This window comes from Tamandua tetradactyla, chromosome 23 (genome assembly GCF_023851605.1).
Source record: "Tamandua tetradactyla isolate mTamTet1 chromosome 23, mTamTet1.pri, whole genome shotgun sequence".
In the NCBI taxonomy this organism is placed as follows: domain Eukaryota; kingdom Metazoa; phylum Chordata; class Mammalia; order Pilosa; family Myrmecophagidae; genus Tamandua; species Tamandua tetradactyla.
In genome coordinates this window covers 6,522,460-6,534,924 of record NC_135349.1, presented here as the reverse complement: position 1 = coordinate 6,534,924, position 12,465 = coordinate 6,522,460, and the positions used below count along the sequence as shown (strand labels likewise).

The 12,465-nt window shown below is 42.9% G+C and overlaps 1 protein-coding gene across 2 annotated transcripts in view; it reads left to right on the top strand.

The window, feature by feature from the left end:
• The first annotated feature begins 2,206 nt into the window (after nt 1-2,206).
• Nucleotides 2,207-12,465, top strand: part of BAIAP2L1 (BAR/IMD domain containing adaptor protein 2 like 1) — a 110,373-nt gene continuing 100,114 nt past the window's right edge. For both annotated transcript variants that reach the window (XR_013167797.1, XM_077140602.1), the window contains exon 1: nt 2,207-2,326. Coding sequence is in view for 1 of the 2 variants with exons in the window: in XM_077140602.1 (XP_076996717.1) it covers nt 2,276-2,326 (51 nt within the window). In the remaining variant the exon portion in view is untranslated. The remainder of the gene's footprint in view (nt 2,327-12,465) is intronic.

Sequence of the window (12,465 nt, the reverse complement as noted above, 5' to 3'; positions counted from 1 at the left end):
AGCTTCAGAACAACTGAGCCGGTGGATTTTCTAGTTTACAGGAAACCAACCAACGTACAGATTTCTTTGCAGTATTCCTTAAATTCCACCTTGTGCCCATGCATTGGAGGCCTGCATGGAGCCCCATTACCTTCTGCCCACTGACAGCCCCCAGCACCAAGCAGGTAACCAGCACTCACTTGTTCTTTCATTGGACAAATACCTACCGCTAGACACCTATGAACCAAACACTCAGCTTCGGGAGGACTGTACTGCCCTATATGTGGACACAGATCCCAAACTGACAGTTCTCAAATAGTCCTAAAGGGGCAGGACAGGGGCCATAATCTGGGAATTATTTCCATGAATGAAAGCGAAATAAGACCGAACATCTGTTTGAAGATTTGCATCCGATTATGAATCTGAATTTCTTCCAGTGGAATTCTAGCCTCGGCAATCAAATCAAGGCCATCTGAGAGATTTGCGGGCGGTTTTTTTTTGGTGGTTTGCTCATCTCTGTCTTTCCTGGCTGAGAACCACACTGCTTGGGCTGTGGGGTGTGAAAGGTTAAGTCTTTGCTCTCTTTCCAGCTCCTCGCTTGGCTGCCTTGCAGCAGAGGATGAAATGACCCCATTCATGGCAAAGCAGAGGAAAGAGCTAAGGCGAAAGGTGATCTGCAAAGCCAAGGCGGTGATTTTCAAGTTTAAATGAAACTCACAGACATACTGGAAGAGGCTGATAATAATGGTTGTAATTATAAGGTCAGGAGTGCAACTCACAAAAGGCAAATGAAACTCAGTTGGCAAATCTCAGGAGCTAAATGCTGCAAACCTGTTAAGGAAGGAGGCAGCTGCTTCCACTCTTCAAAGCCAGGTGCCAAGACGTCACTTCCCTCCAACATCCAAAAACACATAATCTTTTGGTTTCCCAAGTGTGATATATTTTATAGCCTGTGAAACCCGATAAGATTGCCCGGAGTCCAAGCTGTGTTTCTGTTCTAATTCCAGCGGCATCTCAGGCTCTCAACGCGGCTGTGTACCCCACAGTGCCTTCTTTGTGTGCATTTCCCAGTGAACTTCAGCACACAGACGCCATTTGGAAGCCTCATATCCCAAAAGTCAAAAAAAAAAAAAAAAAAAAAGATGCGATTACATCCAGATTAGTTTTTAAAAATCAGAAAGCGAGCCCTCCCTTGCTTGGTGGGGGTCTCAGCTGCTCAGGGATGACTCTCGTTGGAAGAAGGCTATTTTAGGACCCTGACAATCCCAGAGAGGTCCAGCGCCCTTGGGCAGGGCTGGAGGTGGGGTGGAGACCCGTACCTCCACAGCCCCTCCGTGCACCATGATTTCATAAATCCTAGTGTGCATGGCATTGTGTTAAAACGAGTTCTTAATGTAACCTTTGAAAGTACGCTGCCATTTCCATAAACAGATCTTGACATTTATTTATTTATTTATTTTGCTATATCAGGAGCTCCCCAAACTGCAAGCACAACCCCCTTTCTCTGCCTCTGAGAACCCATGCCCTGGACTCTCTCAGCTCTTTGGGTCAGCACGAGGATGGGCAAGGAGGGGTCGAGCCCGGAAATCAATACCCCCGGGTACTGATCTTACTGCCAAGGGCTCTGTTGGGTGGGGAAGGCCGCGGAAGGGGTGGATCTTCGGGCCTCCGGGGCCAGCCCCGAGGATCACAGAGGCTTATCGCTCTCAGCCCCGGGCATGCCCGATAGATGGCAACGCAAGGTGGGGACGCCTCGAGGGGCCCCTCCAAGGCCCCCAAACCCAGACTACGTCCCGCCCCACCACCCAACCGCCTGATCGCATCAGGTGGGGCCTTCCCGCCCACTCGCTACGTCCCGCCTTCGCCCCTCCCCGTCCCGCCCCGCCCGCTTCCCTCAGGTGGGGCCGCCCCGCCCCCACCGAGGCCGCACTGCCCCGCCCCCTACAGTGCCGTCCCGCCCACTCGTACGTCCCGCCTTCGCCCCGCCCCGCCCCGCCCGCTCCCCTCAGGTGGGGCCGCCCGGCCCCGCCCGCCTCAGGTGGGGCCGCTGGGGGCAGCGTCCGGCCGCGATCCCTCACTTCTCCGCAGTTCGCGGCGGTGGCGGCGGCCGGTCCCCGAGTTTTGACACTTCCAAGTCCGGCGGAGGCGCGCGCGGGCCCTCCCGGGCCGACTGCTGTGGCGGGGACCGGCTCTCCGGGGCCCCTCAGCCGCGCCTCAGCGCGCCCGCCGTCCCGAGTCGGGCGGCCACGAGGCCCCGCCGCGGCGTCCGGTGCTTGCCGACCCGGCGGCCGCAGCCATGTCGCGGGGGCCGGAGGAGGTGAACCGGCTGACTGAGAACACCTACCGGGTGAGCCGGCGGGGAGTGCGGGAGGCTCGGGGTCCGAGGGCCGGGGGGCTCTGAGAACTCGGGGTCCCAGGGCCGGGGGCTCTGAGAACTCGGGGTCCGAGCGCCGTGGGCTCTGAGAACTCGGGGTCCCAGGGCCGGGGACTCTAAGAACTCGGGGTCCGAGGGCCGGGGGCTCTGAGAACTCGGGGTCCCAGGGCCGGGGGCTCTGAGAACTCGGGGTCCGAGCGCCGTGGGCTCTGAGAACTCGGGGTGCCAGGGCCGGGGCCTCTGAGAACTCGGGGTCCGAACGCCGGGGGCTCTGAGAACTCGGGGTCCGAGCGCCGGGGGCTCTGAGAACTCGGGGTCCCAGGGCTGGGGACTCTGAGAACTCGGGGTCCGAGGGCTCTGAGGGCTCCGGGTTCGAGGACCGGGGGCTCGAGGGACTCGGGGTCCGAGGGCCTGGGGCTCAGGGGACTCAGGGTCCGAGGGCCGGGGCGCGTAAGGCCCCGCCGGTGGCTTGCGATGCCCGCGGCGGAAACTTGGGGAATCCTCATTACCCTGAGGGCAAGCAGGGGACGTTGGGCGGGAGGGCTCGTCCCTCCCCCGCACCTCCCCCTCCCGCACCTCCCCGCCCCCGGCGCCCACCAGACCACGCATTTCACAACCAAACGGAGTGGGAGTAGGTGAAAGGAGTGGTCTGCGTGTCCCCCCTGAAGTCTGCCCCGTCCCCGGAAGCGACCTCCTGCACCCCAACTTCTCCCTGGAATTGGGGCGGCTGCTGTGCACTCGAAGCTCCCGGAGACCAAAGAGACAGGCTCGAGTTTCTTGGGAGCAAATAATGCGTGCAGGAATGCAGGGGGGCAGCTCCCTGTAATTAGGCGCCGCCAGGTGAGCGGGGCTCTCGGCCCGAGCCTGCACCCCGGCGTCCACTGCGGCTCTGCAGGGGGCTTCAGGCTCCCTCTTCCCCTTTTTCTCACACAGCTGTAAACTGGACTCGGCCTTTCTACATCGATTATTTTGCGAAGTTATTGGAGTCGTGGAGCACACGAGGTTTTAATGAAATGGACCCAACCTTTAGGAATGCGTTGATGGTCTATTAACTGGTATTTCTTGTGAGAGAATATTTCCAGAAACACACGTAGATTTAGGTTAGTGGTCAATTTAGTAAGTGTAAGTACTTATGAATGAATTCCAGTTGAAATAAGATATGTGTTTAATCATCTGCTGTAAATCGAATACAAAACAACTTTTGTTTTAATTCAGCTAAGACTCATTGAACCCCCCGAGACTTCGAAGTTCTCTAAATTCATTTGGAGCCCTTTTTTAAGGCCCACAGTTTAGTCATATTTACAGATCTTTTTTTAAGCCCTAAAATTTAGTTTCTGGGCTTGCAAGGCCTGAGGGAATTCCTGAAATCACAGAAGTTTGACTTTTATTGGATAGGAATAAAAGAAGCATGAAAATACTTCATAATCCTTTGAAGTCTAAAAGATTCTCTTTATCTGAATACAAAAAGTTTATACTGGAACATGTAAATTATACTGTAGAGGTGGATCTAGGAGGTAAGGCTGGAAGGGTTGACATAGCACTTTTGGGCTCAACCCCTGTGACTAAAAATTTTATTTCCCAGTTTCCTTAATAGAGGACACGTTTTTAAAATTCCAGAAATTTTAATGTTAAAAGCTTATATTGATTTTGAGACTGTTACTTTGTAAATTGGTGGGACAGATGGTGTGGGCTGCTTCAAGGGGTATAAATAAAACATTTATGTTTACTGTTAAGCTTAATATGGTAAAAATCTACTGGTAGTGTTGATGAATATAGTTCTTTTGAAAAGAGATTTCCTTTATGTTACCTAGCAGTCTACAATATTTTACTAATAGAAACACAAACCTTCAGGTGCATTTACAAAAGCCACCGGCAAATGAGATTTTATGGCTTGCTGGTATGGCTTTTAGATTTTTTTTTTTTAAACACTCAGATTTCTCCAACGTTGAAATAGAAGAATAAATTCTTTAAAGAAGAGAGGAAATTATAAAATATCAAAATCCTTAAATATGTATTTACACATTTGCTGAGTTTTCTAAAATATATACTTAGACAAATGATTATTGGAGATTCATGCTAACTCCCAGGAGAATTTGTACTTTACTAGGTCACAAACAAGTGACCTAATAATAACCCCCCAAATCTTAAGTGTTGTTACTGTTCAGCCAAAGATCTTTCCCCCTCCCCATACTTGAGTCTATAGTATGCCCATAATTTGCCCTCAAAAGCTTGCTTGTGATTTTGCATGATTTTGTGGTGAGTACATGCTTCGGTGGTTAGGAAGAAATGAAGTTTAAAAAGAAAAAACAACTTTAATTGGCAGTAGCTACAACCTTCCTAGAAGTTAGACCTGCTAACGTCTTAGGAAGTTGAGAAGTTGAAGAGACATGGGTGTGGCATCCACTGATGTCATACCTTACTTGTAAATCTTACTAAGGCAACAGTGAAGGAGGAAGTGACACTGAGAAGAGAGCAAGGGAAAATCTTCATTTAAATGTCACCTTCTCAGGGAGGCCTACTCAAACAACTTTTTAAAAGTGCGAATACCTCTACATCTCCTCAAACATCCCCTTGTGCTACTTCACCCCTTTTTCCTCCATAACAGGCATTACCTTTGACTATTCGATAAAATAGATTTATTTATTGTTTGTCTTCCCACTCCCCATTAGAATGTGAGCTCCACAAGGGCAAGGACCGTTGTTTTGTTGTATTCCAAGTACTTAGAACAGTGCCTGGAACATAGTAGATGTACATATTTGTTGAATGAATGACTTTTTATTAATGTTCATCTACCAGGCTCCCCCTTCCGACTTTTATGCTTTACATAGAACATTTTGTCTCATTCTGTGTATACATATGAATTGAATATGGATTTGTCTGTTTACTATTTTTAAATGGAGAAACAGGCTCAAAGACTGAGTGAGCAGCACCACATGCCATTTACCACACCAGTTTATGCCCCTCTTTTTTAAAAATGGACAAATCAAGTACATTTTCATAGTTTGGTGATCTAAGATGTCACCAGAATTTTCTCTCAATCTGCATTCTGTGAATGCATCATCACAGCTATGTTTCAAATGGATTTTTTAAAATAAGAAAATGAAATTCAGTTTGTTGTTTTATTGGATAAAGCAAGCAACCTACGTATGTATGTGTGCTAGGTTTGGTTTGGTTTGTTTTTTAATAATTTTTAATTTTTTCAACTTGGGTTTAATTGGGCATATGTAAGTTAAAGTCCCTCCCTGATTTGTTTCCAGTGTGAACTACAATGTACAGGTCTTAGCTTTCAAAGCTTTAAATTGCCTCTTCTTGTGAGAACCCTCTATTGGGTATGTTTATTGTTCTAGCCTTATACACTATTTGATATCTTAATCTTTTCTCATGGAACTACTTTCTTCAGATATGCTGATGATAAAATGGGATTTACTTAAGCCCAGACAACTTGTTCTTGGCTTCATAATGACTAAAAAGGGAGACAGTAAGAAACAGGTGCCAGATAGCAGCAGAAAGGGTTTCCAAGTATCAAATGTTCAGTTGACCAGCCCAGTATTTTACCTTCTTGTCTGGTAAAATGAAAATACAAAACCAAACAGTAGTTTTATTTTTTCTGTTATAAATATTTTTTTCCTGATTGGAAAGCGATTTTAGAACTCAAATAACATTGTTGCTGTGCAGGCAGAGCAGCATCCTTTATTATGAAATCAGGGAAGCTGGGACCACTTGGACAGAAGACACCATCCACAAGTTTCGAGTGGCTTTAAGCTTTACATTTGTGATATTATTTCAGTGTTGGGCCTTAATTCCAGCCTTATGTCCACAGATGTTTTTCTGATGTAATGAACCACAGGCAGACCTGCAAGTGAAACCTAATGTGTGTGGAATTGCAAGAAATAGGATTTATGTTTTCATTATTCTACACAGCAATTTATTTTGCAGTCAAAAAGTAAACATTATAAAAGCTGCAGAGTCGAGTGTTAGTATAAGTTATCTGTTGAAACGTGTGAATGCATTTTTCTTTTATTTTGTTTTAAAACTTTTTATTGAACTAAAGTATTCATACAGAAAAGTGTGCTTAAGTATACACCTCACTAAATCATCACAAACTGAAATTACCTGTGCACCTAGTGCTCGGGTAAAGAGAACAGACCATGTCAAGCCCCTCTGCCCTTGGAAATTTTCCTCATGCCTCCTGCAGTCACCACATACCCCCTGCCAGGGGTAACCACTTCTCTGACTTCTGACAACATCAATTAGTTTCATTTCATTTGTACTTTATATAAATGGAATCATACAATAGTTACTTTTATGGATCCACCTTCCTTCACTCAGTGCATTTGCCAGATTCATCCAAGTGACTGGAGTAATTATAGTTAACTCATTCTTATTGCTGTGTAGATTACGATGGTATGAATGTATCATAATTTATCTATTTTTCTCATGAATAGTGTTCTGTGAATACATTTGATAGGCATAGGCCCTCATAGGATTGGATTTGCTGGATTGTAAGGTGTTTGAATATTTGGCTTTAGTAGAAACTGCCAAGAAATTTTCTCAAGTGGTTGTACCAATTCACCAGCAATGATGTATGAGAGAGTTCCAGTTCCACATCTTTACCAGTATTTTCTGTCTCTTCATTTTAGCCACTCTGGTGTGCAAATAAAAATTTTCCATTAAAAACAAAACTGTTTACCCCAGGCCTGCAGGTGATATGCTATCTCTGTGGGACATCTGCTACTGCAGCAGGAGCACTGCCTACCATGTCTTTAGATCTCCATCCAGGACACTTACTGTCAGAAGGCAGAACTAGGGGGACAGGAGCTTGAGAGCAGCTACACGATTATGGTATTCCCTGGAGTAAAACATAAACTTAAGTTTATTAGACTCTGAAACTATCATAACTAAAAACATCAGAAGGTTTTATTGTGTATTGGGGGCATAGATGAACCCTTTAAAAAAACTGGCAGGCTTGGCAGGGTGTAATATTCTGATTAATTTTAGTTATTGAATTTTCTTGTTTAATTGAATATTAACAAAAGGACCCTTCCCTTTTTATTTAACTTTTCTTGAAAATCTATAGTCTTTATGGTTAAAGGAACAAAAGACTAGTTTTTGAGAATAATTTCAGTGAGTTACATTTTTAAAAATATTTTTATTGAAATATCTTCACACACACAGTCCATCCAAAGTATACAATCAGTGGCACACAATGTCATCACATAGTTGTGTATTCATCGTCGTGATCATTTTTAGAACATTAGCATCACTCCAGAAAAAGAAAAATTCAAAAGAAAAAAATCCATACATCCCATACCCCTTCCCCTCCCTCTCACTGATAGTATTGTAATCTACTCAATATTGTTTAACCCACTGTCCCCCACCCCTATTATATTTTAACTTTTGTTCTTATGTTTTTGTTTTTTACTCATCTGTCCAAGCCCTGCATAAAGGGAGCATCAGACACAAGATTTTCACAATCACATTGTAAATGCTACATAGTTATACAATGTAGTTCAACAGTTTCAGGTACTACCCTCTAGCCACTCCAGTACACAATAAACTAAATAGGGATATCTATATAATGTGTAAGAATAACCTCCAGGATAACCTCTCGACTCTGTTTGGAATCTCTCAGCCACTGACCCTTTATTTTGTTTCATTTCTCTCTTCTCCCTTTTGGTGAAGAAGGCTATCTCAACCCCATGATGCCAGGTCCTGGCTCATCCCTGGGAATTCTGCCCCAAGATGCAAGGGAGATTTAGATTCCTGGGAGCCATGTCCCACATAGCGGGTATGGCAGTGAGTTCACCTGCTAAGTTGCCTTAGAGAGAAAGAAGCCATGTCTGAACAACAAAAGAGGTACTCTGGGGGTGACTAATAGGCATAATTATCAGTAGGCTTAGCTTCTCTTTTACAGGAATGTTTCATAGGGATGAGCCCCAGGGATGAGGGCTCAGCCTATTGAATTGTTGTCCCCACTGCTTCTGAGAATATCAGGAATTCCCCAGATGGGGAAGTTGAATATTTTTTCCTTTCTCCTCAATTGCAACATTGGGATTAAGACTTATTCCTAAATTATAGTTCTTATCTCTTAAACGTTTTGCAAATACGTTTTTATTCTGTGCCCAAATTGCTCTGGGATGTATTGGGGCATTGTGCTAACCTGTACAAACCAACAAGATCACTGAGTTACATTTTAATCACGAGTTTTCAAGATTTTAGTACTTAGGGAATATCTTAATTTCGGTCTGTCCTCAATTAAATTTTAAGCACCCAAGAACAAGTCTTCCAAATTATACTTCTCAGCATCTCCCACGACCATTCATATTTTATTTATTTCTTTGCTTGTGTGTGGTTAGTTGGTTTTAACCTTGTAGGTATTTTTTAATATATTTTTTTCTGATCCCAAAAAGTTTCCAAATATTCTATGAAAATTTACATTGGAAGTAAGTCACGTGAATCCCACAACCCAGAGATAACACTATGAACACTTATTGTCCTTCTTTCCAATATTTTCTCAGAACATCTTTTCATGTCAATCATCAGTCTGCCCCACCTCATTTCAGTGACTCGGTAGTACTCTGTCCTTGATTATAGTTTATGGATCCCTTCTCTGCTGTTAAACATTAGATTGCTGCCAATGCATATATAACATACAGTAGCTTGTAGACATTGACCAGGAGGACACCCAACATTTCCTGTCTGTCTCTCTTAGATATAATTTCCCCCGTTAACTTTGACCAGACTGATTTTCTGCTCTGTGCCCTTCAGAACTGCACACTTTTGTTCTTTCCCTCAGCCTTGATTTCTCTGTTTTCTTGACCTTGATTCTTTCTGTTTTATCATCATTTGTGTTCCTATTGTAACAGCTGCCTCAAATCTTGTGGGTAAAGGTGAAGCATGTGTAAATGAGATTAAAATATTACTGGTTTCTCTCTTTCAAAAATAAATGAAAAATATTACTAGAGTGTGTTCCAATCCAGGGAGCAAAGAATACTGGGGACTGCTCTGGGACCTAACTGATGGGTTATAGCTTCCTAGTGTCTCAGGTGTGTTAGGGAGAACAGCAAGTGGGTGAGGATGCCCTGGTGTTTGCTGCTTAAATTATTTTTCTTTGTATGGTTCTTTGGAGGCTAAAAAGTCCCTCAACAATAGCAACTCTTTCTCTTAAAACATCAAAGGGTTAGGGCGAGGGCTATAGTAGTTAACTCTGGGGCAGGTAAAAGGAGACGTACTTCTCACTTACACTCTACCTTCTAGGGTGTTTACAATTTTGTGTGAAAGGATTACTTTTATGATGTTTAAACTTAAACATGCAAAAATTAATGTATGTATTCAATTTCAGTAGGTAAAAAATTTTAAAACTAAGCTAAAATTTGGCTATTTTCTACCTCTGTTCAGCTAATTAATTTTTTTTTTTTTTTTTTGCATGGGCAGGCACCAGGAATCAAACCCAGGTCTCTGGCATGGCAGGCGAGAATTCTGCCTGCTGAGCCGCCATTGCACTGCCCTGTTCTGCAAATTAATTTTTAAAAGATGAACCTTAATTTTAAATCTGTTTTTCTCTTAATTTTTATATATAGTAGTATACTTTTAATATTTCTTAACTTAAAACTACAAATGCAACAGAAAATAATTCAGCTAAATACCCAAATTATAGTTCTTATCTCTTAAAAGTCTTATTCCCAATGTTGCAAGCAGCTGATCTCTTTCAGCTAGCAAAGCAGTAATAACCTGTCAAAAGGTATAGGGGAGAAAGTTCCAGAATTAGAAAACCTTGCCTAGAATCACACCCAGAAGGGGAATGGGGTCAGAATAGGTCTCAGGATGACAAGGCTGACCACCAGCCACCCTAAGTGCAGACCCATACTGGGGAGTTAGAAGGAGGGAAGTACCTGTCTGGGGGAGAGGAATCCAGGAGCAGGCAGCAAACCTGGGCATCTTCATATGTCTATCAGATAAATGCATGAAACCTGCTTTAATAGACCACTACCGTTGTGGCTACAGAAACTCAGAAGTAAAGATTTAAAGCCAAAGTGATGAAGAATATGAAGTACGCTGAACAAAATCACAATGATGATTCCTCATACATTAGTACTGCGATTTTAATGCAGAGCAGAAGCTCAGGATTTCATTAAGGGAGGTTCGCTAGAATATTGCAGACACTATTGAAAGAGTAGCATTTGAAAAGAACTAGTAGACTAAACCAGAAAGTCATTTACTGTATGAAGTCATTGTGCTTTGATCTGATAAAGTTCCAGTTAACTGCTAAGCACTTTGGGGCTTTGGAAACAAATGCAACTCAGAGCATGAAACGTTCTTTCCTGTAAATTCCTTGCTTGCTTTTTATTCCACGACACACCTTTTAAAAATAGCCAGGCAAGAACACTTAACCAATTAGTCTACTGTTTATCTGGTGACAGCTCTTTTAAACCCAGTGTATTGGTTAGTAAGCTGCTGGAATATGATATACCAGAACTGGAACAGCTTTTAAAAAACAGAAATTTGATAAGTTGCAAGTTTATAGTTTTAAGGCAATGAAGATATCCAAATTAAGGCATCCACTGAAAGATACCATGGTTCAAGAAGGCTGATGATATTCAGGGTTTCTCTCAGCTGGAAAGGCACATAGCAACTTCTGCTAGCTTTCTCTCCAGGAACCTTCAGTGGCTTCCCTAGGGCTCTGTCCATTTGTTGGCTCTAAAGCTTTTTCCAGAATGGTTCCCTCTTAAAAGGCTCCAGTAAGCAACCCAACCTTGAATGGGTGGAGACACATCTCCATGGAAACCATCTAATCAGAAGTTACCAGCCACAGTTGGGTGGGTCATATCTCCATGGAAACAATAAAAAATATACCACCCAATAATACTGAAGGAAGATTAAAGGACCTGGGTTTTCTAAGATATACAACAGATTCAAACCAGCACATGCCTATATCAACCAAACAAAAATGAATACTTGCATTTTTTTATCAGAGTTGGAATTTCTTGAGGTGATTTTACTTCAATCCTAGGTGGTACTCCCACTGTTGAAAGCCAGGGTCTAAAAGTTGCTTGAGTTCTACAGTAGGGTCCTCAAATCCCCTGCCAGACAGAGGCCAATGTGAACTAGACATTGTTATAACATCTGATAGCTTCCTAATTGCCAGGACTAGGAATGCCTGCTTTCATTCTCTGACTACTTCATTGGGACCTCCTCATAACTATAACACCTGTTGGACCTTGAACCCGATATAATTGCCGGTACTTAAACGACAAGGAAAAGTTACAGAACCCATAGGCAAATGTAAAACTTTCGTCTAGTATTTAAAATAGAATGAAATTTTCTTGTTTCAAAATGGGTTATGGATGAAGAAGGGAAAAAAGGAATAAACCAAACTCATGTTTTTCATTATGAGAGTTTTATGGAGAATTTTTTCTGTGGGCTGAAGATTTTTTTATGAAACTCTCCTTTTATAAGGACACTATGAGGATTTTTGCCTGGAAAAATATTTGCTAAACTCCTTGACCAATCATGACTGTAAAGTCAACTGCTAATCCAGTAGATTTGTCCCCAGAAAGCTAGATTATTTTTTCTAATAATGGGTCAAAATGATTTTCACTTCAGAAGTGAAATTGCTGCATACAACTAAATGGGCATAAATGCTTTGCAGATGAGTAGCATTTTTCTGGTTGGTTCTGGACCGGTGTTCTCAAAAAACAGTGGATGACCTGCATCTCAGTAAATCTGGTTCGATAGGCAAAAATGAACAAGTTAGAAACAACCAAGAAACAAATACACACAACTTAAGATTTCTTGAATTTTTAGCAGTATGGAACATGCGTGAGTCAAGGGCTTTTTTTTTCCCCCAGGAATTTATTTTATCTAATATTACTATAACTACCTATAGTTTTTTTTAACCTTTTTTTGTTGTAAAATTTAACACACACACATATATATACACACACAAAGAAAAGAAAGGGAAAAAAGCAATAATTTTCAAAGCATACTTCAACAAGCAGCTACAACAGTTCCCAGAGTTTGTCATGGGCTACCATGCCCTCAACTCAAATTTTTCCTTCTAGCTGCTCCAAAAACACTGGCGGCTTTATCAGAGTCATAATAAAGGAATCATA